The sequence below is a fragment of the Alosa sapidissima genome, chromosome 12 (genome assembly GCF_018492685.1).
Source record: "Alosa sapidissima isolate fAloSap1 chromosome 12, fAloSap1.pri, whole genome shotgun sequence".
In the NCBI taxonomy this organism is placed as follows: Eukaryota; Metazoa; Chordata; class Actinopteri; order Clupeiformes; family Clupeidae; genus Alosa; species Alosa sapidissima.
Genome location: NC_055968.1, coordinates 29,917,427 through 29,945,214, shown reverse-complemented (window position 1 = coordinate 29,945,214; position 27,788 = coordinate 29,917,427). Strand labels below are relative to the sequence as shown.

The 27,788-nt window shown below is 45.0% G+C and overlaps 2 protein-coding genes across 5 annotated transcripts; one reads left to right on the top strand and one right to left on the bottom strand.

Annotated features, from left to right (window-relative positions):
- The first annotated feature begins 243 nt into the window (after positions 1–243).
- On the top strand, positions 244–17,991 carry c12h1orf112 (chromosome 12 C1orf112 homolog). The gene is made up of 25 exons (XM_042111585.1): positions 244–542; positions 744–886; positions 1,005–1,044; positions 1,133–1,221; positions 1,475–1,579; positions 1,884–2,024; positions 3,594–3,756; positions 4,603–4,687; positions 4,858–4,996; positions 5,637–5,720; positions 5,901–5,965; positions 7,693–7,841; positions 8,594–8,723; positions 8,982–9,168; positions 9,672–9,754; positions 10,342–10,393; positions 10,914–11,003; positions 11,286–11,471; positions 12,377–12,493; positions 12,834–12,929; positions 13,702–13,815; positions 13,962–14,066; positions 14,684–14,764; positions 15,112–15,324; positions 16,408–17,991. Exons 2-25 carry the CDS (start codon positions 797–799, stop codon positions 16,624–16,626), a joined length of 2,823 nt encoding a protein of 940 aa, XP_041967519.1. The 5' UTR covers positions 244–542; positions 744–796; the 3' UTR covers positions 16,627–17,991.
- On the bottom strand, positions 17,513–27,170 carry scyl3 (SCY1-like, kinase-like 3). Of its 4 annotated transcripts, none has more exons than XM_042111588.1 (14): positions 26,871–27,170; positions 26,378–26,694; positions 26,004–26,189; positions 25,695–25,808; positions 24,771–24,827; positions 24,465–24,567; positions 24,019–24,130; positions 23,072–23,149; positions 22,737–22,876; positions 21,277–21,458; positions 21,006–21,177; positions 20,161–20,328; positions 18,667–19,445; positions 17,513–18,314 (listed from the first exon to the last, which is right to left on the bottom strand). In XM_042111588.1, the coding sequence occupies exons 2-14, from the start codon at positions 26,576–26,578 to the stop codon at positions 18,252–18,254; spliced, it is 2,355 nt and encodes a 784-aa protein (XP_041967522.1). In that variant the 5' UTR covers positions 26,579–26,694; positions 26,871–27,170; the 3' UTR covers positions 17,513–18,251. The 4 variants fall into 4 exon arrangements, with proteins under 4 accessions (XP_041967522.1, XP_041967523.1, XP_041967525.1 ...); XM_042111589.1 differs by having other exon boundaries at positions 26,378–26,567; XM_042111591.1 differs by having other exon boundaries at positions 26,378–26,560.
- Between the last annotated feature and the right edge of the window lie 618 nt (positions 27,171–27,788).

The following is a 27,788-nucleotide window of genomic DNA, read 5'->3' as shown; positions in this document are numbered from 1 at the left end:
AGTGTTTGTGCTTTTAGTTTTGCGAACTCAGTGAGTGGTTTTGCTATAAGTATTAATAGTTTTAGAAATTGTGCTATAAGAATCACAGTTCAGCATTCAGAAAAAACTGTAATACAATCCTGAGATCCTGGCTTTGGTTTTGCTCTGCTGCAAATAGCTTAGGCATAGGGCATAGATTTTAGCAATTAGTACTCCAAACCAAAGGTGGCGGTACATTGCCGAAAATATTATGACTGGTGACGGCAACAGAACGCGCGAAATTTAGAACAGACTGTAAACAATTTATGATTAGCTTTGCTTCTGAACAACAAGCAGCATCCATGTCGTAAATATTTCATAAAAACCATGCTTTTATGCGAAAACTAATATTTGTCATTGGACACCTCAAGGACAGTTCCACCTTTTGGAGTCTATTTTCAGCGTGAATGAAAGAAAACTTCGCTTTAGTGATCAGGGCAGCAGCAGATGATGAGTGTTAAAATGACTCTCTTCTTGCCTGACTAACGTTAACAGCTAAATTAACGTTGCCGTGAACAAAATCGGTATGTGTGTCTATTAATGGTGAATTTTATATTTAATTTGAGTAATGGTTGTTTCTAAATTATGCAGTGTGCAGTGCTTAATGTTCGTGGACTAACGTTAGGTAAAATTAGTTTTACTTCCTTAACAGTCTCAACAGTTAACCTAACGTAGCTAACATTCTACAGTTTAGCTGCTAAAAGCTAAAATGCAATCTCTGACAGATTACTGAATGTAACTCGACAACATTCACCTTGAATTCGGGGAGAAAACCACCATGTCGCAAACTACCCTTCTCGAGGAGGTTGAGCAGTGGAGCCCTGACACCTGCAAAAAGGAGCTGAAGACAGTGCTGCCCAAGCTCGTCATATCCTTTCACTGTTAATTACGAAATACATTTGTTGTCAATCACTGTTATACATGTGGTGTTTGGTTGGAAACTGAAGTAGCAGCTTTATAAGGTATCATTCTTTAACTCCTTTTACTCAATTCATTGTCTCACTGATAGTTGGACAGATCACATACGTAAGTATTAACGTTAAATGAATTGCAAGCTGAACTAATACACAATCAATCAGTGACATAGACTGTCCTGTGTAACTTGCATCATTAGGTGTGCTGAGGATAATCATGGACATGTTTCTTCCACATTTACGTCTGTCTGAACTGGAGGAGGAGTGCTTTTCTAAAGTTCTACCAAAGGTGTGTAGGCTCCTGTTGTCTAGGCAGATACATTATAGGCCATTTACAGATGCCCAAATTATAGTAGCCATCCTTGTTTTAACACTCCATACAATATGATATATATATATATATATATATATATATATATAATCATATTGTGCATATATATATGTGCACTTCCTTACAAAAATATTATCATCAATATCCTCAAAAAAGGTGTGCAATTGTTAAATGTCACTTTACATCAGAAAATAAGGTATTATGTGTGTAGGTGGTGGGAGTATTTGGTAATTTGATGGATGAAATCTCCAGTCAAGTCAGTGGGCTGTCCAATCAAAACACAGAGCTGACCGCCTCACTGAGGACTATTCTTCAGGTAAGACCTCTCTGGCTGGCCTGCCTCAGAGAGTGCACTCTATAGTTCCAAATCCAGGACACCCTCTGTGTCAAGCCAAAGCATGCATTTTGCTAAAATGTGCTACAGTGGTGTAGCTATTTAATGCTTTGGTTAAGGCCATGTGGCTGAAATGTTGGCATATTTGGTTTAGACTTGGCTAAAAATAAACTGGTGAAATAAAGATGTGTCCAGTTCTATGAAGATTTGTGTGTGCTACCTTATTACCTTTGGGTAGTTAATTTGGAGGCTCAACTAATTACTTTGTGTGTGTTGGGGTTTACAGGTGATGGTACAGACACTTGAGGCAGTGACTATGTGTGTGAGGCATATGTGTGCCCTGGAAGGTGTCTCCCGTCTGTCCGAAGTGCGCTCTGTCCCCTCCTGTGTCCTCTACCTCCTCAGAAACACTTTCCAGCACTGCAAGGTACCCAAAGCATGACCACTGTTCATGTCTACAGTAGATTTTAGGGTCCTTAATATTACAACCAAATCCACTATCTGTGTTTGTATCATAGGGCGTTTTTTCGACCAACAAAGAACTGCTTCTTGAAGCTTGGTATTATCTAGTAGCCTGACGAGCCAGACATTAAAATGTAGGGTCTGGACACTCACCGTTCGCAGTGCTCAGTCCGAGGGGCGGGATAATCAGTTGTCTTTCAAATTCCCTCTGCACGCAATAGGACAGCGGCAGCGCTATGAGTCCCATGCGTTTCCCACCAGCGGAGCTAGTTGGCTAGTTCAAACATTTGCCAACTTAATAAAAGCTTAACTCGTGTCACACTGTTCGCCAGCAGCAACATCCATCTTATTTGTTTTCAAGTAGCAGGGAATTCAAGCCAAACCATTGCAACTCTGCCATCAATCATTATGTTAAGCCCACCTAACGACTCTATATACGATTTCATTGGCCTGATTAAGTTTCGATTTCTGGAGCTCACAAGCCAACTGAGAGTTGCTAGACTAGCCCTGGCAGCAAATGTAATTCGCTGCCGCTAGGGGCGCGTCTAGATTTCTAGGCTAATTATCTAGTACAGTGTTTCCCAAACTTTTTTTCTGGGGACCAACTTGTGACTGTGGTAGTTAACAAACTAGATCCAAACAGAAAGCTGTTAGCTTTCCTAAGCTATATAAGGTATAAGCTAGGGGTATTACACAACATAAATTGTCACTAGGCTATGCTAGCGACCCAAATAAAATCTCCTACGACCCAGTCTTTGGGAACCAATGATCTAGTGAGCCAGCCGCATTTCCACCTGTTTTGAACAGAACCAAGGATACGTCAACAACAGAGGGTGTTGTGTGCATAATCACTGAACTGTAGACAGGCATGCTCACTCTGGTTCACAGGAAAAAGCAATTATTCTTTGGTGCTTCAAAACCAATTGACCAACCAACATCTTGAGCATGAACCAGAACAGAGGCAATTCTCTGTTAGTGGTAGCGGTATATTTTTTGGTTTTGTAATAGAAGTTGCGATGTTACACTATTACATTATTCATTATGCTGTAATGCTTCACGTCGTGCCTAACATCGGCCGCTCAGCTATTCACACCCACACAAGTCACATTTCACTCATCATGCACACACACACACACACACACACACACATCCATTATGCTGGAATGCTTCACGTCGTGCCGAACATCATCCCTTAGCTGTTCTAAAGGCACTGAAAAATGGACGGGTTGCGCCACGTATACTGTACCTGGCAAGATTTCATAAGCACAGCAACAACAACTATAATGATTTATTCATAGATAATCATTCTTCTGCCAAGAATTATGTGTCTTCTATCAGAATAGTTGTGAAGCACTGCTAAGACGCAGTAACTCTAACTTTTGTATCAATTAGTGGCAGTGGCATAATATAGAACGAAAATGCGGTCACCATGAAGGGTTGCATCTGGTTTTACAACGGCATCGTACGCGATTCAGCCAATCTTATGCAAGGGCCTGATATGTCCGTTTTAGAATGTGGTTTATGCCTGTTGCAGGATAGCGAGGTGGTGTACAGTGGACGCCTGTCTTTGGTTGGGGATTTGCTGCAGACACTTTTCAAGGAGGCCTACAGTCTGCAGAAAGGCCTAATAGAGCTACTGGACCACATCAGCCTGCATGAAGCAGCCTCAGATGAAGACGTCGCCGATATTGTTACAGGTATAAAAGAAATCCACTGAAGTGAACAAAGTGCTACTGAAGTGTGCTACTGACTGAGTAGGAAAATGTTGCACTCTGCACTGTTTGACCTGTCGTCGTGATTCTCCCCCTCGCAAACTCTGTTTTTAAAATAATGTGTGATTGAGACATGCCTGCAAAAAGAACATAGACTACACTGAAGGGATGTAATGTTAATTTAAGGAAACTTTTTTCAGGAAGTTGGGTGTGCTTGGTTGTAAAAGATTTACACCTGTTTCAAGAGCCGCAAAGTCAGGGTGCAATGTTGGATTGCTTTGCCTGATGCACAGACTTGCGGCATTACACTGCTGTAGTGGTATAGAGCCACAATTGCAATTACAACTGTCAATGCATGTTTGGAGATAATGGTTTTCATGAAAACAAGTACTAGAAATTTGTCGGTAGGTGGAGCCGACACTAAATTTGATTGAGGCGGCTGCCTCACAATGCTCTATGCAGGAAAAACCCTGAAAAATGAAGAAAGGTCTTCATAAAAATGGCTATAATGTTAAAAATGTTAATTAATGAATCAGAAGAAAGGTCTTCATAAAAATAGCTATAATGTTAAAAATGTTAATTAATGTTCTAACGTGCCTTAGCTATTGGGGCAGCCGTGGCCCGACCAGTGGGCCGTGGCTGAAGTGCCCTTGAGCAAGGCACCTAACCCCTCACAGCTCTCCGAGCGCCGCCGTTGAAGTGTGTGTGTGTGTGTGTGTGTGTGTGTGTGTGTGTGTGTGTGTGTGTGTGGTTTTGTCTCTGTGCAAAAAAAAAAAGAGAATAAGTCAGATCTGAGACAAACTTTTGATGAACTTTCGTTTTCCTTCTCAGTGATCCACAGTCTTCTGGAGATTTGCTCCATCATTTCCAGCCTGGACATGGCCTTGCATGCCAACACCTGGAAATTCATTATCAAGTATGTGGTCCATCTGGTGTTTTTATCAGGCACTCACAACACACTGTTTGGACTTATCGCTTTGAAAACAATGACCAATACAGGCCGCTGCAATACTGAAAATAAAAACAGTTTGGTTGGGTTGGGCTGATCATTGTATGCCATTGTCGATCCATCATCACTGATTCCAGGCAAAGTGTGAAATACCAGTCTCTGGTGGAGGAGCACTTGCGTCATGCTGACATCACGTCCTGTTTGTGTGAGGACCTCCAAGGCTCTCTAAACGGCTGCTTGGAACTAGCAGAACAAATCAAACAGGAAGGATTAAAGGTATTAGACATATACCTGTGTGCACATAGCCAGACAAAATAGTAAACATATACAGTTTACAGTATTGACAGGTATCAAGCACCTGCAGTTAGTACAGTAAGTGCACACAGTGCTGTGTATATGAACATGTGGTCAGCCTCAAGGTATATTGTGGAGGTTGGGTTTTGAAATTTTGCAGACATGAATTGTCTGAAGAAATTGAGGGAGGATTCTTGTGTGTTCATCTTGAAATAGATGACTAAGTGTGACATTGTATATATGACAGGGTTGTGCACAATTCGAATTGCAATTCTGCTTCCTGTTTGCTACCTCAATTGAAATGCAAGTGAACTTCAAGAATTGAATTGGAATTTAAGAGCCTCAATTCAATTCTGGAATTTGCGGTAATTTCATGGGTTTGTGCTAATTTCAAATGGAGTTTGGATCAGTGCTTATCAGTTATGTTCGTCACCTAGTCTGAACCCATGGGAACATGGGAACATGGGTTCCCCCCCCCCCCCCCACACACACACACACACACACACACACACACACACAGAAATCCCCCTACAGTATCGCAAGCAGTGATAAAGGATGTGTGTGTGATGTATGTTTCCTGTAGTCCAGTAGCACATGACCTAAACTGACTTTCTCTGAACAGGCACAGAGCCCAGAAGTCAAGCTGTTTCAGAGAAGTATGAAGATGTGCCGCTTCTTTGCCAACACTCTGGTCCACTATGTGAAGGTAACCAGTTATTGGCTTCCAGAGAACAATGAAGATCAGGCTGGGAAGCCAGCTATCACATCCTCTTTTGGCAGTTCTCATGGTAACAGGAGTATGTGTGTGTGTGTGTGTGTGTGTGTGTGTGTGTGTGTGTGTGTGTGTGTCTGTGTGTCTGTGTGTCTGTGTGTCTGTGTGTAACAGGAATTCAAAGACTTTATGGCCGCATCCTGCCCACGGCTTCACCTGCTCTTCCTCCAGATCCACAGGTACCTTCGGTCAAGGGGTTGTCACCTGGGCTGACATCTCTCCAGTGCCCAGGAATATACCTGTTCTAATGGAGACACATGTCCCCATTCAGCCATCTATCTGGTCTTAATGTCAACCACAAGCATCTCTCTCCCACCCTTCTTCACATTAATACCCTTATTATCCCTCCGCACCGGCGATAGCTATGGGCATCATGTTTTGAGGCATCTTGTTTTTGCGATGTCTGTACGTACATCCGTATGTACAGTCTGTCCATCCTGATCACATGAGCGCAATATCTCAAGATCGCGACAAAGGCACATGCTTCAAATTTGGTTTGAGTTTGGATGAAGTTCAGGTCTAAGTTTAACAAAAGTCCCATTCTTATGAACACTATATCTCAAGAATGCATTGGGGCACGTGCTTAAAATGTAACACGAATCTTGATTTGGACTGAAAGGTGATCTGATTAGATATCTAAATTAGATTTTTTTTTTACTGTGACCATGAAAGTCTGAGGGCCAGATGTACGTACAATTGGAGAACGTAGCGTTATCAGCGTCATGGACAAACCGCAGATTGCGAACGCTGTCAGACCCAAGTTTCCGTCGTATTTATCAAACTAGTGTAAACTGCGCCTTTCTCCGCCCATTTACGAACGTCCACAACTGAATGGCAGAGCCTATACAAGCACAGTTGAATGAAGTTAACTGATGACAACATTAAAAAGAATCAAACGTTTAGCGATCATGAAATTATACCATACATGATAAGATGTCAACAAACAGGGAGATAATGAAGATCAGTAGTTTTACTCAAAGTATTTGTGCACATAGGCTATGGAAAATTGGTCAAATCTAGCAAGTAGGAAAGTTTAAGTGAATGACGTGAAAGTGAAAGTAAGACATTCAAAAGGCCAACGAAAGTTAAGGTTGCTTTTGATAGTACAAATACTTACAAAACGGGTGCTCTAAATAGCGATTCTGTTGTCTTTGAAAGGTTCTCTTATTGACGCTTTGAACTGCAATTTGGATTAACACCTGCTTTTACAAGGCGGAAGTATTTATGCGCAGAATAGACGTGCGCTTTTCAAAGATGAGCAGTCTTTGTACATACCGCGGAATACATAATTAGGCGCTCTTTACTCTTCCCCTCCCATCTTTTTACGCTAAACTCCCACTTTCCCCTGGATCCTCCCATGAATGCATATGCATGACACGAAAAACGCACAGGCAGTTTGCGCTTTTACATCATTGCGGCCTGTTTGTACATACATCGCAATGATTTTACACGCACATTGCAAAACAAATACACATGAAGTGGGCGCAAACGCGTTAGTACATCTGGCCCTCAGTCTTGTGGACGCTATATCTGAAGAATGCCTTGAGCAAAGTGCTTCACATTTTGTACAAATGTTTGCTTGGACTCTAACATGAAATTATGCAATTTTGGAGGTCAAAAATCAAAGGCCACTTCGACTGCATATATTTCCCGTTCTTGTGAACACAATACTTTAAGAATGCCCATATGATCCATGAAAATTATCCATACACATATGTAAGCAACTTGTAAGAGATGGGATTTACTGTTGGTAATGCCATTGTGAGAACTACCTCACGATAATACAAGGGCCGTAATACCCCACCCACCCCCACCCCCCTCTCTTTCTTGCTCTCTCTTGCTCTTTCTATCTCTATCTATCTATCTATCTATCTATCTATCTATCTATCTGTTTCCCTCCATCCAGTAAGTTCCCACCCTGTCTTGGAGCTCCCTCGCTCCCTCCTGCACTGAGTGACGAGTTGAGTGGGGCAGTGCTCGTTGCCATGGATGCGCTCCTGTCCCAGCTCCTCGCCTTCCGACCGTTTGCTGAGAGCCTATTGGCTGAGAACCAGAGTGAGTGCACTGCACCGGCACGTTACTGCACTACACTTAGTTGGTGGTGATATGTCACTAGACATTAAGAAATCATGTTCATTTCAAATACTTATATCACTGACAACAGTAGTCCGGCCAGGCTATTGTCATTTAAAAAGTGAAGTTGCAGCCCTCAACTGATGTTGATGTTGTGTTTTGTCATGTCGTGTTGTGTTTTGGCCTCATGCGCCACCTTCCACCTATCTGCTAATCACAAAGTCAGTAGTGTTTCGGCATCCAGGTTGGCAACCTCGAGACGAGGGGGAGGGGATGCACTGCTCTACAGTAATTTGCTCTACCCGTTTTGGCCACAATCTTACATATGGTTCCTTTAAAGGTGCAGATTGTAATGTTTTATGCTGAATTCTCTACGTCATCCTCTAGCTGCCTGCATTGCGTGTGCACCCAAAACGTCCAGGGCTCATTCACACTACCGTACTGGCTTTTGTAAATGGGTAACAAACAAAGTGGCACTGAAGAGAGGAGTGTGTTTGATTGACTGCTGAGTTTAAAAAAAAAACATTTCTTCAAGATTGAGAACTACACCTTTAATACCTGATGATGGGGATGTACAAATGAAATAGTACAATGAGTGTAAGACGAGAAAGGAGAGGTTGATGTCAGGACCCTACATCACAGAACATCGCAACAGATTGGAGGTTAGAAACTATTGTTTCTACGACCGATTTAATGTGACACAAATGTGTGTGTGTGTGTGTGTGTGTGATCAGCCTGCAGTGGGGACAGCGCTCTGGCCCACTGCCTGCTGCTGGTCAGTGTGGTGGCACAGCTGTCCTCCCAACCAGATGGAACTCTGCAGCTGTGGTGCGATGGCAGTCGCTTCCCGGAGGACACACTCAGGTGGGACACCACCGACCGCCGTAAAACTGTCAATGTAAAGAGAGCACTGGTACTGGCGGAGGTGTCGTATACTTTTGAAATGTTTGAAAAATGTAGTGTTTCGTTTATGGATTGCGGAAGGGACTGGTTGTTTATTTCCTATGTTGTTTATAGCTTCTCTCTCTCTCCCTCTCTCCTGTTCTTTTTTTCTCTCTCTCCCTCTCCTTCTCATCCTTCATCCCTCTCTCATACCACATCCTCTCCTGTCTCCCCTCCTAGGCTGAGTGTGTTTGATGCGGTGTTCCGAAGCTTCGGTCGGTGCATGCTGGAGCGGGCGTGGCCTGTGCGGTTGCCGGGGGTGATGCTGCGTGGCCAGGCCCAGGGCGACGTGAGCCTGCATCAGCACGTGTGCGTGCAGCTCTGCGCCTGTGTAGCTGTGCTACCAGCCCCACAGCTCCACCCGCTGGTAAGGGAACAGCACTGCACGCAAAAAAATTCACCGGGCACAGAACAATTTCTTGTGTTAACCTGCAAGGTGAATTACTAAATTGAATTGATTATAGTGGAAGTTAATTGTTGCAGCAAACGCAATGCGAACGGAACGCGTCAGTTACGTGCCTGGTGTAGCTTCCCTGTGTAGGGCTGAGCTACACCAGGCACGTAACTGAAGCGTTCCGTTCGCGTTGCGTCTGCTGCAACCATTAGCTTCCATTATAATCAATAGAAGTAGCTACACCTGACGTGATAGTGGCGCGTACGTTCGAAAAAATAGACCATTCATCTAAAATGGATTTTACGTGTCGCTAATGGAATGCTTCAGTTACGCGCCTGGTGTAGCTCGGCCTCACGAGCCAAGCCTCTCTTGCTTTCCCTTTCTTTAACCTTTTTTTTCCCTTTGCATTTCTCCCCCTCTTCTGTTCTTGTCTCTCTCTCTCTCTCTCCCTCTCTCTCTCCCTCCCTCGTTCTCAGGAGCGCTCCCTGTTGCGGGCTCTGCTGCAGCCTGACGCACAGACAGCGTTGCTGGCCGCAGATGTCTGGTGTTTCTTGGCACGGTGAGTTCCCACCTCTCACTCGCGCTCTCTCTCTCTCTCTCTCTCTCTCTCTCCAACCAGTACGCCCAATCTTGCCCAGATTTAGCCGCACGTGCCTCAAGGCTGGCCCTTGGAAAAGGTGTCCCCCTGAAATGGTCACATTTATTTTCACTCTCAAGGGTGCAGCACACAGCTTTTATTGTGTGTTTGCTTTCAGCAATTTAGCCTTGATTTATGAATAGCCCAGGCTGATTAGCTACTAATAGAGTACTGTGACTCTTAATGAGGTAGGGTGTGACATTACTGTGGCTTTCGAATGAAAAAGCTAGAAAGCCTCAGATGGTCATGCAGAGGCGTAAGCACTGGCGCTCTGCTGTTGCCATAGAGAGGGGATTCAGGATCCCAAGTCTCGTTAGGGTCCATTACAATAGCTGCCTAAGTCACCTCAGAACTTATCAGTGTAGTCAGTATGAAGGGTTACTGCTGGAGTTATCATGGTCGACACAGAAAGATGCAGTTTGCGATTCTGTCAATGTTGATATTTGAGATTGGACAATGGACAGTGTATCACTGTTTGATCAATTCTCATGTATCCCCACCCCAAATAGATATGGAACGGCAGAGTTGTGCCTGCAACACGTGCTTCTTGTGGCCGACCTGGTAAGAGCCATCCAGCCTTTCTCTTCTCCTCCTCCTCACCTCCTTCTTTCTCTTCTCCTCCTCCTCACCTCCTTCTTTCAGGGCAGGGGTTGTCCCCGGGCCTCTCGCTGAGGTGACGATTGGTGTCATTGGATCTGGTGGCTAGAGACAGCTGTCATTATGGCACACCCAAAAAACACCCCTCCTGTGTGGCGATGTTCACTGGTCTCGCTGTGTGTGTGTGTGTGTGTGTGTGTGTGTGTTTAGGTTAACTGCTTCCTGCATTCACTTTATAGAGTGAAATGGCACCTGTGGCACAGAGATATATTTATGGTGTTTTTCTGTGAACCCCCACACACTTGATATCAGTGCCACCATGATTTGAAGCGGATAGACAGGGCCCCAGCTTAAAATGGGGAAAATGCCCATCCCCATGCAAGAAACTCACTCACTCACACACCAAAGTTATGGATTGGTTGTTTGTTTGTGTGATCTTCTTTCAGTTTGTGTGTGTGTGACTGTAAACCATGTTTATCTGCAGACAAAGTCATGTCCAGATGAGGCGCCCCAGTGGAACCATTTGTCCCTGCTGCTGAGACGTATGCTGTTCCTTATGACTCCTTCACACCAGGTCAGAGTCCAGTAGTGTGTGTGTGTGTGTGTGTGTGTTTGCGTGTGTTCCTGCAGCACACAGGGTCAGAGAACGCTTGTGTGTTGCAGGAACGTGCGCAGTAATCTCAGGTCCCACTGGGTTTGTGTGTGTGTGGTTTTTGTGTATTGTGTGTGATGTATGGTGTATTTTTTCTGTATATTGTGTTTTGACTTGCAGATATATGTTCTCTGACTCATTTTGTATGTTTTTTTTTTTTTTTTTTTTTGGATATAAAATGTGTGTGTGTGTGCGTGTTAACAGATGGAGCTGCTGGAGCGGTTCCCCGTATCTCAGGAGGAGAACATGCGCGTGTGGGGTCACCTGATCCTGCGTTCGCTGGCCCCAGATGTGCGTGCGCGCCTGGAGCAGGGGCTCACCGCCACGGCCGCCTCCGTGGTGTCCGACTGGCAGAAAGACGGCTGCAGACTGGGCAGCCTGGACAGAGTGGTGAGCATGGAGAATGTCAAGTAAAAGTAAAGTAACGGGTATTTAGGGACACATTAATGCAAAACGATATAAACTTGCTGTAGCGGATTCGGGGGTCGACCTCAGGCTGACTTACTGTCACTACCGCTGCTTTACTACGCCAGGGCAGTCGTGGCCTACTGGTTAGCACTCTGGACCTGTAACCGGAGGGTTGCCGGTTCGAACCCCGACCAGTAGGAAGTGCCCTTGAGCAAGGCACCTAACCCCTACTGCTCCCCGAGCGCCGCTGTAGCAGATAGCTCACTGCGTCGGGATTAGTGTGTGCTTCACCTCACTGTGTGTTCACTGTGTGCTGAGTGTGTTTCACTGATTCACTGATTGGGATAAATGCAGAGACCAAATTTCCCTCACAGGATCAAAAGAGTATATATACTTACGTAAGAATGTGCTGCGTCTATGGCAGGCAGAATGTTTTGCATCTATGGCAGGCAGATAGGCCAAACGGACTTGAAGATCAGACAGGTTATGCTGTCTTTTTACATAATAAACACAAGTCCACAGTTCCAAATGCAAAACCTAAAGCTAAAGAAAACATTGACCAAGCAAGTGCAAGGATGTGGAATAAAAGTGTGTGTGTGTGGCTACAGCCATGAACCCCGTGTGCTACACAAGTAGCCACTTCAGTGGCCGTCATCACAACAATGGCACTCTAGAGAGGCAGTGACGGTAGGCCAGTCGAGGACAGAGTTGTTTCTGTATTCTTATCGTCAGTGACATTCAAGCATCGAAAAAGGCCTCATGGAGCAACCACTGCCAGCATTGTTTGAGGAAGGACAGAGAGAGGAGTTACTGTGACATCTGGCTGTTATCTGGCTGTTAGCCCATCTGCTTGTCCTTCACGCTGCTTCCCCATGTCCTGTGTGCAGAACCGCGTGCTGTGGGGCCTGAAGGTGGTGGTGAGGGTGGAGGTCCCCGAGGCGGAGTGTGTGTCGGCCGTCCTCACCATCCTCACACAGCTGTGGTCCCGCATGTGCGCCAGCCAGGTCAGACACACACATTCCTCTCGATTTCAGTCACACACACACACACACACACACACACACACAAAAACTCATTCTCTGTCAAACATACCTACATGGGAATCTCATACAGACACAAAAATGCCTCTCCCACAAATACACACACACACACACTGGACTCAATCTCTCACATATAAACATGCAGAGGACTTATTTAAGCACTTACTCATGTCTCTAGTGCACGCACACACACACACACACACACACACACACACACACACACACACACACACACACACACACACACACACACACACACACACACACACACACATTCCTGATGTGTGATTGACACATGCCACAGGTTCAGAAGCATGGCCCTCTTCAGCAGACTCTGTGTCTGCTCCTTTCCCTCTCGGCCTGCCTGGTCAAGAGTCTGGAGCCACACACCATCTCTCAGGTACGTACTCTCTGCGTACACACACACTCACACACTCATTTGCTATAGACATTGAACACATGAAAGATGCACCAATGATGCATTTAAAGCAGGCATAGAATGGAAAACTGTTTTCACCTGGCTTTGTTGAATAAGCAGAGTTTGGTGCATGGCCACAAACCTACTGTCAACCGGAAACGACACAGATTGAATTTCCCCTGGGGATCAATAAAGTATCTATCTATCTATCTAGATTGTTTCCTACTTCATATGCATATCTAGGACTTTAAAATGGGCACTAACAAAACGGGGGAATCTGAACAATAACTGAGTGTGAGGCGAACACAGACTGTGACACAAACCGTTCCTCACATCACCACCCCTCTGGTTACCAATATTGAGTTGGAGATTCAGGTAGTAGTTGTGAGAGCCTATTGTCAGCGGATATTTGGCTATAGGGTTTTAAATGGTCTTATAAATGGTAAAATACGATCTGAAATGGTAAAATACAATCTGAGCATATTTTTTGACAGACCAAAGTTGCATACCTTCTATGATAACATCAGAAAACGAGCTGAAGTACTCTGTTCATCCATTCTATGTCATCTTTAACAACTCTGAGACGCTGCTTCACAACACGTGCATGGTAGAAACAAATATCCGAAGCAGACTCCACTCACATGCAGTGCTGTGTCTTTTAATATGGATGAGGCACTGTAAGGAGAGGAGACTAGAGCAGAGAGTACTGTATGGGGTTGGTGCCTGTGCAGGTGAACAGAGTGTGCTTTTTCAGGCTGTTTCCTGTGTGAGCGCGCTACTTCCCCTGAAGGCCCTCGATGAAGTCACCCTGGCTGCGCTGGAATTCCTGGCTGCCCTAGGGAGTGTTTTCATCCCCTCTGATGTACAGGTGTGTGTGTGTGTGTGTGTGTGTGTGTGTGTGCGCGCTGCCTGATTTTACTCCAGCTATGTCAGCTTCAGGCCTTTGTCAGTCTAGACCTCATTCATGTACAGTAATGATCTCTCTATCTCTCTGTGTGTGTGTGTGTGTCTCAGCCTGTGGTGTTGCCTCGGCTCAGTGCAGTGTTCGGCGCCCTGCTGGCCTCGGACTCCTGGCTCCTCCACCAGCACGCCCTCGAGGCCTTTGGCGTCTTCGCAGAGGTTCGTAAGCCCTCAGTTCGTTCACACGTCTCCCCTCCCCCACCCACCTGACCCCAAAAGTCAGCCCCTCACAAGCTCAGTGAAGGCCTACTGGTCGGTGTGGCTCGCCAGTGTGTCCTTACACTTGTTTTATTCACAGCACTCTCCCACGTGATCGATGTTCGGTCTCTAAAGTCCACTCACTAAGGTTTCAGCCTCCTCCAGCACAAAAGGACTGGATGTACCCACATAAGCAGTGTTTCCCACAGAATTGAATTCTATCTGTGGTGGTAGGATTGCAGAATTAACGTGAATGCAACAGTTTTTAGCAAATTAGCGCAGGGTGGTTGGTTATGATGCTAACCAAATTTAAGCACAATTTTAGTACAACCTGGAAAATCATTGTGTGGTGGTCAATGTTGATATTGTGGTGGGCCGCCACAAATAAGTCAATGTATGGGAAACACTGCATAGTATACCTGCAAACACATGCAGTGTTGTCATAGGTGCTGCCACTATCATTGTCACTACAGTCTACAGTGAAAATGTATGTGTAGGTAGGTTTACCTTAGACTATGTGAAGCATGCGTTCAGAGTATCTGCATGGAGTAACTGGTCCTTTCTGATCCCCTGCTCAGGTTACTAATCACGAGGAAGTCATCTCCCAAGGCTTGACTTCAGAGGAGACTAAAACACGAGTGGTCAACTTCCTTAGCAAGGTACCCAAACATTTGTACAACTATCTTGACCTGGTTCATTATTCCTCATTCTCCATTGCCTGGTGTAAATATTGGCAAATCTATTTGTTTTTGTGGTTAAAAAAACATTGTGATGTTTTAGGAGCTGGATACTTCAGATGCATATATCCTCCTTACGCGTGTGTGCGTGTGTGTGTGTGTATATAATTTTCCACCTACTTGTGTTCCAAGTAGCTTGTCTGAAATCAGCTTGAGCTGTTGATTCGAGTATGGGTTTGTTGTGCTGTTGTGCTCTCTGCTGGTCACATTTGTGTTTGACATGTTGATTGCTTGTGTGTGTTTGTTTGTTGTTTACCACGCGGTCCCAGATGGTGGTGGGGGAGGAACAGACGGAGGCTCGTCTGGAGCGTCTCAGGGCGGAGATCGTGGTGTTGGAAACACACACGCGGGCTCTGGAGAGCGGACAGATGCCACACACACACGCACACCCACAGGGGAGGGGAGAGGAGCAGCTGCAGGACGAACCGTACACACATACTGCCGAGACTGGACAGGAGTCACAAGGAGACGCTACAGTTGAGGTTAGGCTCACTCACTCATAGATGCTTATATAGAGTTTAAAAGTGTAGCCTTGCTCTGTTTGCTCTTTAACTGGCCGAGTTCAGTCATTAGTTGTCCCTTTGGGTTGTAGAAATATGTTACATGTTAGAGTTTGCACACTGCCTGTCACAGTGTGTGACACGCACGTCTCAGGAGCGGCTTGAGCCGCGCTGAAAACGCCTGCATGCTAGAAATCGGACCGGCGCCTATTTTTCACGGGACACGCAAGCGTGTTGGAAGCGTCTCCATTAATATAGGCCACCACAGCGCAGCGTCAGACACGTTTCTGGTGTGAATAGAGATAGAAACCGCCACGCGGGGGGGTGCTGTGGCACAACAGGCTACAGCGCTCATGCCATGTACGGGTCAGAGTGCCCACTGGGACCCAGGTTCGAATCCGACCTGCGGTCATTTCCCAATCCCACCCCATCTCTCTCTCCCACTTACTTCCTGTCTCACTATTCACTGTCCTATACAAATAAAGCCAAAAAGCCCAAAACGTATACTTTAAAAAAAAAAAAGAAAGAAAGCACCACGCAGCCCTCACGCCATGCCAGCAGTCTGCTGCAGCCGGCCTAAACCATGTTGCTACATCAGGCTTTACCTAGTCTTGAGTCTACCTAATTAAGGTTGTGAGGGTTTTTTCATAATTATCTGTAATAATACGTTCTGAGCGGTGATGTAGTCTATTTTACTGTAGTGGGTATACTATGATGTAGTCTAGTTAGCGTAGTGAGTATACTGTGATGTAGTCTAGTTAGCGTAGTGAGTATACTGTGATGTAGTCTAGTTAGCTGTATTGGGTATATTGTGATCAACCCCAAATGTTAATACATATCCTTGCCTATTTTGAGTGGGTATACTGAGATGGTGATGCTTTTTAAGTGGGTATACTGTGTAGTCCTGCGTATTAAGTAGACTACACCTCTGGTTCTGAGGGGCAAATGGTCAGTGTTCTTTCTTCACTGATATTTCTCTTTATCCATTTATTTGATCATGTTTATTTGTTTTTTTTTTGTTCTTATTGCCTTCCCTTGTGCCCCCCTCCTGTTTTCTGCTCTCAGCCATGCGCGAAGCGGCCTCGCCAGGAGGGGGTGCGCTGGGAGGAGGGAGATGTCCACCTGCAGGCGGCCGAAGGCGCTCTGAGGGCTCTGCAGGCACTAGCCGCCGCGGCCGCCACTAGCGCTCCACACTCCTCACCGCCCCAGTGGGTGCTGACCCGCCTGCAGGAGCTCCAAACGCTCGTCACGCACATCAGCAAGCAAGCGGAAGAGGTCACCTAACACACACACACACACACACACACGTCACCTATCACAGACCCCATGCACACACACACATAAGCACGTAGCAGTAACACTGACCACAACTCACTAATATACAGACACAGACACGGACATGGACACCAAACAAAGTAGTCACCTGCTACTGACCAAAATCATCCATGGATAATGTGTGGGCCAAACAATGCAGTCTCCCAGTGCTGCTGCCACACGCCAGACATCAGTATAAAAGGACCCAAATTTGAACTGTTTTTTACACACCCACTAAAGTGGAAGCTGCCGTCACCTACAGCCAGTCACGTGTCAACACACCCACGCCAATCTCTGGTTTTAACAGCTTTCACACGAGTTTCCACCACAACATACAGACCTCAGTCTGGGTAAAGGCTTTAACACATGGGATTTTACTGAACAAAACATACAGACCTTTGGTTAAGTTATCATATATCATTTTGTGATGCCATGTCTTCACAGTTGTGGAGACAAATTCTATTAAATGTGGAAAGGGATTAACTTTTGATTTCTGTTCAGATGTTAATAAAACTTTATACCGTGATGACCGGTTTCATTCACATTTCTATCTAATGCAAATATGATACGGAATGGGACGACTTTCTGAGCAGAGTTGTTTTACCACCAGATGTGGTGTAGTCCCATTTACTTCCGATATGAACCAATTAAAAGGCTAATTTTAACCAACTTTAAACTCTAAAGTACTTGGCTGTTTTAACAAGACCGTAGTGTCTCTGCGTAGAAAGTGTTATATTGGTCTGAGAGTGAGAAATGGGCTAACTGTTCTGGCGTGTGACGTGCCTCCCGCCAGACTTTACAAGCGTCTGCAACTTGGACTGCAGATTGGTAAGAACACACACGCAACCCAACTGGGTGAGATACCATAAAACTATTTATTTCCACATCATCCCACCCCAAAATACAAATAAATTATATAATGTCCATCTCTGATTTCGCACACATACACCCTCTCACACACACACACACACACACACACACACCATCTTCTCACCCCGTATCCAGCAAACCTGATACACGAATGCTTGATAAAACTCCTGTAATCTCTTGCAGTGTGTGGACGCTGTAGTCCTGGCTCCTAAGGCTCTCTTTCACGGCTTGAACTCAGGGTTTCATGGCACAACAAAAAGCAGGGCATCCAGTTGTCTGTCCAGGTCCTCCGTCAGGTCCTCTCTCCAAGGACATCTGTCCCGATTCTTTGTGGATTCAGTTCCTACAGCGATTATTTTTTTTGGCAGATGTTCTTTAAAACAGTTCTAATGGAGGTCAGATTGGCTGACACAGAGCTACAACAACAAAATATCCATTCCATGAGCACCCCCCCCCCCCCCCCCCCCCCCCAAAAAAAAAGGCTAGACACATTCGCAGTTGAACAGTTGAAGAAAAAGTTCTCAGAAACTAAAAATCATATCTTTTCACACTTGATTGTAACGGTCCTAGGTTCATCATAAGTGATGAGTAAGGTGACCCCCCCCCCCCCCCCCCTTCCCCCAGCTCTCCGATTGCAGCTGAAGGGCAGGCCTCTCTCCACTGCCTCCCTCCCCCCTCTCTCTCTCCATCTCCTGTATGGCTTTGCCCTAGAGGTTCACAGTTCATCACCAGGCATTCTCGTCCTCCCAGTTGAGGTCATCACCGTCTCCCCAGCCCCCAGCGTCCGCCTGCAAGACGACACAAAAGATATGACTCCATCCTCTCCTCTTACCTCAAAAGCTGCTCAAATCTCACTGTCTGCAAGAACTGACTGAACAGTAAATTACATTTTTGAGGAATGGACACCATTATTTTGTACTCTTCTTTGTCTTTTTTTTTAAATCCTGCATTAGGCAGCAACTGTTAAGTGATGGTACACCAATGGTACAAAATGTGTGTGCACTGAGTGAAGTCATTCTAGCTGTTCCTGTAAAATACCCATACACCCCTACTTCACCTTAACCCTCAGCGGCAGTGCACCTTCTAAGATATGTAGATCTGTAACTCAAAGTACAAACAAGGTTACAGGCTAAAGCTTACCTCACTTATGTCTTCCGCAGCAAATTTGGCAGTGAGCGACATGTCGTTGGCGAACAGATTTGTGTCTAGAAGGTCAGACACAGCTAGCGAGGTGTCTACAGTCAAACCGTGAGCTGCATTCCCCAGGCCTGCAGGGGGCGGCAGCAGGGAGGTTGATGTGGACGACAGCTTAATGTCTGGCTCCATGTCAGCGAAGAAGTCCAGCTCTGGGTCGTTTCCCGGCTTCTTCTTCACCATGATGGTGAATTCTTCACCCAGCTCACCAATGCTGCTGCCACCCTTTGGCTTCCGAGCGTCAGTGACTGCTTTGGCTTTAGGCGGCTCGGACACTTTCGCAGGGGTTTCACCTGCCTGCTCCCAGCTACTATCCCACGATGCATCTCTGCTGGGCAACAGTGGCGCCGCCCTGATGGCAGAGCCCAGCTTCAGTGCTTTGGAGCCCTTGCCAGTCTCTGACTGTTGACTGTTGCCAACTGCCTCCCTTGGTACTGGCAAAGGTGTGGTGGGCGACTGGTCTGATGTCACTTCCTCTTCCTCAAAGTCATCCCAGGGCTCCTCCTCTTCCTGCCCTCTCCCGATTGGCTCCTCCGGGCTGTCGGCCGCAACTTGGATCTGGATGTGCGCCGGCTGATTGGGCTTCCTCTCCGCCTCGTCCGTGTCGCTCCAGTCAGGCCAGGCCTCCGGTGACCCGTCCGACCCTCCTGCCCTCTCCGGCACCTTCGCTCTCTCCTTCAGCTCGCCGTACCCGTTCAGAGGTAAAGCCATCGCTCTGCTAAGAGCTGCACACACAAAAGAAAAACACATTCTCACGGTTAGCCCCGAATGCTGTGTGGCTCATTCACAGCGCCCTCTAATGAGCTCCAATGATTTTACCTTACAACCCAACATAATCAAGACGTACTACAGGAGATACAAACCAGTGATTGCATTTTAAAGTTAAAATTAAAAGCTCAGATGTGTCCTGAGGATTCATTACTAACTGGGTCATTCTATGAAACGGGCCTTTTCCACTATCCAATTTTCAAAATGTCTTCAAAAGTAAACTTCTTTTCAATTTATCCACAGCAGTTAAGACATGATCACATCACCCTTCAAAAATCTTAAGTCTAATGTCAGCAAGAAAATATATTTAATTCTGAAAATAAAAGTTTGATAAGAATATAACATTTACATGGGGATATTTTAGATGTAAATGTCATGTTGGTCACCGGACACATGATAATGTCCATGCACCTGTGAAAAATGCCTAAAAATAGTGTGAAACTCACACACTTTGGCTCAAGTTTGTGCCTTATGCATTCTCATCAGATGTTGTGGACGCAAATGCCACCCATTTCATAGAATGACCCAACTACACAACATTAAGAGATTCCATTTCTGCAATGACTATAATATTTGATCTACTGCAGCTAAACAAACATCTGCCTCATCCCAGGTGGTTCTTCCAGTCTCATCGGTGGAGGACAGGTGTACGTGATGGGCTGAAACAAATACCTGGCTGGGGTGCAGGAGGAAGTTTGGAGTCTCTGGTGGCCGGGAAGGAGCTCATATCCTGCATGAGCACACCTCCTACCGGGGAGCCGTGTTTGGGGAAGAGGCCGGCCACCTTGGAGGGCTGGGAGCGCTGCGGCATCACTGGAGCCACGATGTGCACCGGAGAGGCTGCGGACAGGAAGACACACGCCATGACACACACACACACACACACGCACGCACGCACTAGCAGTTAATCGGCCTTTTCACACCGAAACCAATAAAAGCTTTTGGACAGTAAGCAAGAATGATGAATGTGTTTCCATTGCAAACCCAATTCTTGATGTTAATGTAATGGATCACATATCCAGCCGAAAACTTAAAGTATTGAGAATTGTTTGTATTGTTTAGTTGTAGAGATGCACCGATTTTAGGGCCGATAACCAATATTTATTGGTTTGTTGTGGCCGATACCGATACGATAACCGATAATATTACTCTTGAAAAAAATTTGTGAAAAGAATTGAAATTGAATTGGGGACAGCATTTAATAAGCATAATTTAATTAGTAAAACCAATGATGGACAGAACTCATAATAGTCCTCAATGGTACAGCAGTCAACAAAATAGCCTAGGCCTATGTGTGGCTCCTTTAAGTGAACCTGACGTCAGTGAGTAAACGCTCAACGCAGATAAACAGATCTTGTTAGAATGGTGAAATACATCCACACCGCTGACATTATATGGCTGGAATTCTGTTATCGGAACAATAATAATATTTTCATTTTTTCACTTATCGGCCAATAATATATCGGCTGCCGATATATTGTGCATCCCTATTTTGTTGTATTCAAAATGTTGCTCACTCTCAGGGGTGACCTCTGTGGACTTGCTGAAATTGGGCGTACTCCGTTTGAACACCTTGGTCCTTTCCCCTCCCACCACCACCTGTGCGCCTAGCAGCGGGACCAGAACTGCCAGGCTCTGTAGCGTCATGGCAACCAACGAGTCGTTGGTGTCTCTCATTCCCAGCAAAACCTGGAACACAGAACATAAAAGGAGTCATACTGAGGACACATGTTAGGACCCCTGGATTATAATTCGGGAGGGAAGGGGAGAAGGGGGGGGGGGGTGTACCTGAGGTAGGATGTGGTTCTTGAGCTCGTCGTGGGAAAAGTAGGGAGCGTAGATGTGGATGTGTGAGAGCAGCACCATCCTAACATGTTCCTCGTTGACCTTGAACAACTTCAGCAGCTGAGGAACCACGTGCTTCTTGTACAGAGCCTCTAACAGCAGACTCTCTTCACTATCTACAGAATCTAATCACAAACACAGGATGACTGAGTGTGTGTGGTGTGCTAGTTCCTGGCACCTCGTACAGTTGTTAGAGAAAGCATACTACAGACAGACAGACAGATAGATAGACACTTTATTGATCCCCAAAGGGAAATATAAGGTTGCCTAAAAGGTCAAACATGCAAGTATGAGCTAGATATATTTGAAAATACATACGGTAACTCCCCTCATATTGGCCACATTGTGTATAAGCCACATGGCAGTGTTTGAAACAAATAATAATAAAACAAAATGTGTCATGTATTCATGTCTAACTGCAGTTCCCAGTAACCCTGAATCAGATCATGTTTAATCAATAAGAATATACAGCCCATCTTTGCATATTCACCCCATAGCTGAAGAAATTTAGCAAAATCGATGTATAAACCTTGGTTAAAGGTACACTATGCAGGTTTAGGCATTTTTGGTGACTGTAGAGCTCCCTCTAGAGTCGCAATAAATTTAAAGTAAAATTTATATTTTACTCTGCTGTTGTAAATAGTAAACTTCTTGTGACTTATCCCCCCTGTACACAATTAAAATGCTTTTGTTGTGGAGGTGAAGCATACGCCTATGCTGTATAGCTACGCTAGGTGAACGACTCGCCTATACAAGTTCGTTTACCATCAAGTTGGCTTAATCAAGGTGAAAATCTTGCATAGTGTATGTTAAAGGAGTTCGGTCTAATACAGAACTACTGAGGTGCCTGAGCCCGGGGAAGGCCTGGCTGACACGCTACATGCTACGCTCACTTGATTGCCCTGTGCTAAACAAACGCATGTAGACAAATGTTGACGTTGAAATCCCAAAGTGGTCCATTTATTTCAAAACAGCACATTGCCCATAGCAGTTCCCATCAGTGTAGCAATACAAGCGCCGCACGCAAACGGTCAAAAACCCTTTGCCCTTACGGGTCAAACACCTGCCAACAACATTGTAAATACTACCTTTATACCTGAGACATGCGCCACCCAAACAAAAGCAATTATACCCTGAATACAGCATTTGGCTCTTACAGTGTACCCTAAATACGCAGCAAATTACTGTAATCAAATCTCATTTCAGTATGTCATTTCATTTTTCAATCTACTTTGAGCAGATTTTGAGCTTTGTTGTACATCGTTTGATCAGGTGTCTAATCTGTCTGTTATATGTTTGTTTTAAGAATTACATTAAGGATTATAAGGCTTACCAGTCAGGTCAGGGTGGAGGGGAAGTGTGTGTGTGTGTGTGTGTGTGTGTGTGTGTGTGTGTGTGTGTACCTCTCTTGGGTCGCAGCAGATGTGGCAGGAAGCTCTTGACAGCGGTGGGCTCAGCAAACACCAGAGAGTTCAGAAGCTGCGGAACCAAACGCGACGCCAGCAACTCCTGAGGGAGACTCTGGACACGGTCCAGTAGGAACCTGAGCACACAGGCACGCGTTAATACACAGGTCCAGATACACACAAAGGCACAAAAGAAAGGGATGCTAATATTTGTAAGTTGCTGTTAATTCTATTGCCAGTGATACAAGCTAAACATATCTTTGTTGTTTGGCTGTCGAAGTACACTGACTGGTTTGGTCCAGGTCGGTGCTCTCACACACACACTCACTCACTTGAAAAACTCATTTTTCTCTTCTTCAGTTTTCAATGTCAGGCTCTTCAAAAAATTCATGATCTCCAGGAAGTCATTCCTGCCAAAGAAAAGCTCATTTTTATCAGCTCATCCAAAGTGGCTTCTCTGATTTTTTCAAAATCTCAAATGAGAAAGCTAAATGGCATCTATTTAATACATCAAAGCGATAATTCCCACATGCACACAAAATGGATGTGTTATTGTCTGGCTAGAGAGAGGTGTTCATGATTCATAAAACCACCAGACAGACATTACCATACTAAAGATGACAAACACACAGACTTTCTCAACCTATTAGCTTGGTTACATTCTTGACCTGCATGTTCCAGGGCCTTAACCATATCATTAATTTAAAGAAAGATATTTTTTATTTGTTTACACCACATTGAAAAATGCATATGTATATAACTATTAATGCGCTGAAGCAATGCGCAGATAGCCAAAAAACATCAATTAGTATAAGTATATATACTCTTTTGATCTCGTGAGGGAAATTTGGTCTCTGCATTTATCCCAATCCGTGAATTAGTGAAACACACTCAGCACACAGTGAACACACAGTGAACACACAGTGAGGTGAAGCACACACTAATCCCGGCGCAGTGAGCTGCCTGCAACAACAGCGGCACTCGGGGAGCAGTGCCTTGCTCAAGGGCACTTCAGCCGTTCCCACTGGTCGGGGCTCGAACCGGCAACCGTAACTGAAGCGTTCCATTCGCGTTGCGTCTGCTGCAACAATTAGCTTCCATTATAATCAATGGAAGTAGCTACACCAGACGTGACAGTGGGGCGTACGCTAGAAAAAAATAGACCATTCATCTAAAATGGATTTTACGCGTCGCGAACGGAACGCTTCAGTTACACGCCTGGTGTAGCTCATACATAATTAAGAGAGTAAATGGTGACACAGGTGAGTGAGAGGCGCACCTGAAAAACTCATGAGTCAGCAACGAGCTGAGAGGTGGACGCTGCTCTGGGTTAGAGGACAACAGGCTGGCCTGCAGCGTGGACTTGAGGCTCGCGGACAGCTCCTGAGAGACTGGGTTGCAAAGACGGAGGAGACAACAGGCAAACATGGACGAGTCAGGGGACAGGACCAGCGCAAATGGTTTTAAGACAGCGAGACAGAAAAAAAAAAAACATTTAATGAAACATCTGACTTTTGACAAAGAAACTAGATCAAAAAGGGGTCATTCTTGCTTGAACACTAAAACAGAGTGGAGCTGATACTCAGCTCAGGTAAAAAATAGTTGCTTTATTCTTACAGGAACTTCTCAGTAGGAAGGGAAACAATTATATCAGTGTGTATGACGTTATCAGTAGGTAAGCAGGGGTGGCTCTGATCCTGGCGAGTTGGAGCTTAGTGGACTCACCATAGCCAGTGAGCAGCGGCAGTAAGGTCTCCAGCATTGCCCCAAAAGAGAAGGCATCACGGGAATGAGCGTACTGGTCCGGCAGCACCTTGAAACCTTCCACCTTAAGGAGACAACCACGAAATTAACCATAACATACTAGGCCTATACAAAAACATAAGTTAAGCATAAGTGATGCTAAATAAGGGGCTAGATGGCTACTGCAATAACATACACTGTACCTGTCCTAAGCAATATTGGTCAAACTATTTAGCTTTATGTAGTGGAATGCATCTACAAACTACCAAATTATAAGACTAAAGTTACCTTCTCCTCGGGGGGAACAACAGTGTTCTCTCTCACCGCCTGGATGCTGCCAAGAAACTGAGGAGGCAGATATAGAAACTATATAAAAAAAATTGCCATTAACTTCAACTTCTCAGGTCAAGTTGCTGTGCTACAGCCTCCACCAAAAATCAGAGGCTGGCTGAGGAAATTTGGGCTAACTGGAGCCTACATACATAGAACCTATTCTTCATCCCAAAAAAACCTTCTCAGTGATTCCTGGCATGATGGCTTTCAGCCAGTCTTTCACCTTAAGCCAAATAAGACACCATTGGGATCTTGAGCAAGTTCACATTACGGTCTCACAAACTTCATGAAAGATCACATGTACGGCAAGGCTCAACATTAACTTTTAAGTATTTAACCTCCCATGCATGCACAAAGTTTTTTTCTCTGGGCTTTACCTTCAAGCTCAGAGTCCTCCTCACTTTCACTTAATTTTGCACTTTAACGTTAGTATTGCTTACAGATGAAGTCTGATTAGTTTTGATGCCAAATCGAAATAATTGAACATGTTTTGTTATATTAATCTGTTTTGCCATTGAAAAATGCATTTCTGTATCACCACCCTGTGCATGTGGAAAATATAACAATTATGTCTGAGAGCAGGGACGTAGTAGGCAATTGACTCAACAGGACCTAAGAACAGATTCATTTTATATGTGCAGTGTTTCCCACAGAATTGAATTCTATTTGTGGTGGTAGGTTTGCAGAATTAACTTGAATGCAACAGTTTTTAACAAATTAGCACAGCGTGGTTATGATGCTAACCAGCTTTAAGTACAATTTAGTACAACCTGGAAAATCATTGTGTGGTGGTCAATGTTGATATTGTGGTGGGCCGCCACAAATAAGTCAATGTATGGGAAACACTGATGTGGATGGACACTGAGGACATGCTCAAACCTCTGGTGTGGCCTCAGAGAACTTGCACACCGTCTCCATGCCTCCCAACTTCCAATGGCCATCCTCGCTCACAAACACAGAGGACACACACACATTGTTGTGGCTCGACTTGCCCTGGAGGGAAACAAGCACATGTCGAACTTTACATGCAAGACCTAGTAGTGGTACACGGCTTGTCTGTGAGTGACTGCACTGAGCTGTCCAAGAGATTTGAGCCCTTTCCAGGCACTAACAACAGCACTTAAAGATGGAAACCACTCCCTCTATATGTGTATGTGCGTGTGTGTCAGCCACAGAGTGAAGGGTTACCCGGTCGTGCAGGAACACCAGTGCCTGCAGCAGGTCAAAGATGCCTGCGCAGACCTCCTCTGGGCTCAGCTCTTCCAGCAGCAGCTCCAGGGGCTGCACACGCTCCGTCACCAGGTGGACACCACCGTCCTGCACCGAACACGACAGGAAGCGCAAAAGACACGGGTGCCGTAACGTCTTCAGGTGCTGCACAGAAAGAAAAAAATCATTAGGGTCATATCAAGACAGAAGTGAGATTTTGTTTTGATGTTTATGACAACAAGGGACATTTGAAAACTTTCACTTTCACAAGCTGCTTGAAGCAGCCCTCTCTCCCTATCCGTGTGTAATGGCTGTAACAGTATGTAAGAGGCTCCTCTGCCCAAGTCCAATACCTTGGCAGCTTTTTTCACTTTGTCTTCGTTGCCTTGTTTATGAACGAACACTGAGGCGGGCTTGCCGTCCTGGAGCAAGGCGGAGTACATGGTGAGTCCGGAGGGAAACGTCAGCAACGGCTCCTCGAGCACCACGCTCCGCAGGGCACTATTTTCTGCACCCATGGCTAGCCAAGAGAAAGACTGCGGTCTGTCAGACATAGTTGGTATGACGTCGGGTTAGACACCATGTCAATACCTTCTCTGAGAAGACTTTTTTCATATCTATAAAAACAATGACTCGCAGACCGTCACATTGAAGAGGGGTGTGTTGCTAGCTACCACATGAACAGGGAAGAGAAATCTAGCGTTAGACACGTAGAGTATGGAACGAGTCATATCAATAACACATCCTTTAAAAACGTAACATTGTGTCAGACAGACCAATTGTATATTCTAATGACACTGATGAATGCTAATTGTATTGTGGCATGAGCGATAACAAATGAATTACCTGTTAAACGTTGTCACTTGGCAAGGAAGGGTAGGCTAATGCTCGCTAGCACAGCTAGCTAGCTTGTTATCCCTGCAATTGCAACATTGTTGGGTAGGCTAGCACGGTCGATGTCCAAGCTTGAGAGTCATTGACTCACGGCATTTACGTTTTCGTTTTTATGAATGCATCCATTGCAACCACGATCAACTGTCTCGCTTTATTTTTTTCAGTCGTCTTTGGCAAATGAACTCAAATCAGGAAAGTGGTCACGCACGATGTTCTTCTTCCTGCGCCCTAACTGTAAACACCGGTTCTTCCTGTTCAGGGATTGGATGTGTCCATTTAAAACACTGAAAAACACAGGGTATTTGTAGACCGTGGAGCATACCTTCCTGTCCACTTTTCCATATAATGTGGATTTATTTATTTTATGAATAGGGAACTAACATTATAAAATCACAACAGCTTTAACAGTCGGTGAATAAAACGGTTACATCACAAAAATCAGGTATGCTGAAAAATATGAATGTCTCTCACTAACTCTCATGGTCTGAACCATAGTGGTGTGAGGCAACGCAGGTAATGCATAGTATAGACATTCTCTGATAGTAAGCAAGATACGGTAAAGGATAGATAGCTAGATAGATAGATAGATAGATAGATAGTTTATAAAGTCAAACCAGGATCTTTGGTATAAATGATACTAACTAGACCATTCAGTCTAGACTAGACCATTATTTTATTTAACCAAAAAAATCACTGGTAGGCCTATTTGACATTTCAATGTCTTTTTTATTAGGCCTAGCCTAGGCTACTTTGTGCAGTTGCAATTTCAACTCTTCAATTTCAATAAATTTCAATTATTATTATTATTATTATTATTATGCTATTGTCGTTGTTGTTGTCGTTGTTGTTATTTACGTATTCTCTATTTTT

Excerpts from the sequence above, each read along its gene's own strand:
- scyl3 (XM_042111588.1), bottom strand. The coding sequence starts at position 26,578 with ATGTCTGACAGACCGCAGTCTTTCTCTTGGCTAGCCATGGGTGCAGAA. Across the intron at positions 26,190-26,377 it reads AAGTGAAAAAAGCTGCCAAG|CACCTGAAGACGTTACGGCA; the intron begins GTATTGGACTTG and ends CTTTCTGTGCAG. Across the intron at positions 24,568-24,770 it reads TTGTTCCCCCCGAGGAGAAG|GTGGAAGGTTTCAAGGTGCT; the intron begins GTAACTTTAGTC and ends TGTCTCCTTAAG.
- c12h1orf112 (XM_042111585.1), top strand. The coding sequence starts at position 797 with ATGTCGCAAACTACCCTTCTCGAGGAGGTTGAGCAGTGGAGCCCTGAC. Across the intron at positions 887-1,004 it reads CAGTGCTGCCCAAGCTCGTC|TCAATTCATTGTCTCACTGA; the intron begins ATATCCTTTCAC and ends AACTCCTTTTAC. Across the intron at positions 7,842-8,593 it reads CCTATTGGCTGAGAACCAGA|CCTGCAGTGGGGACAGCGCT; the intron begins GTGAGTGCACTG and ends GTGTGTGATCAG.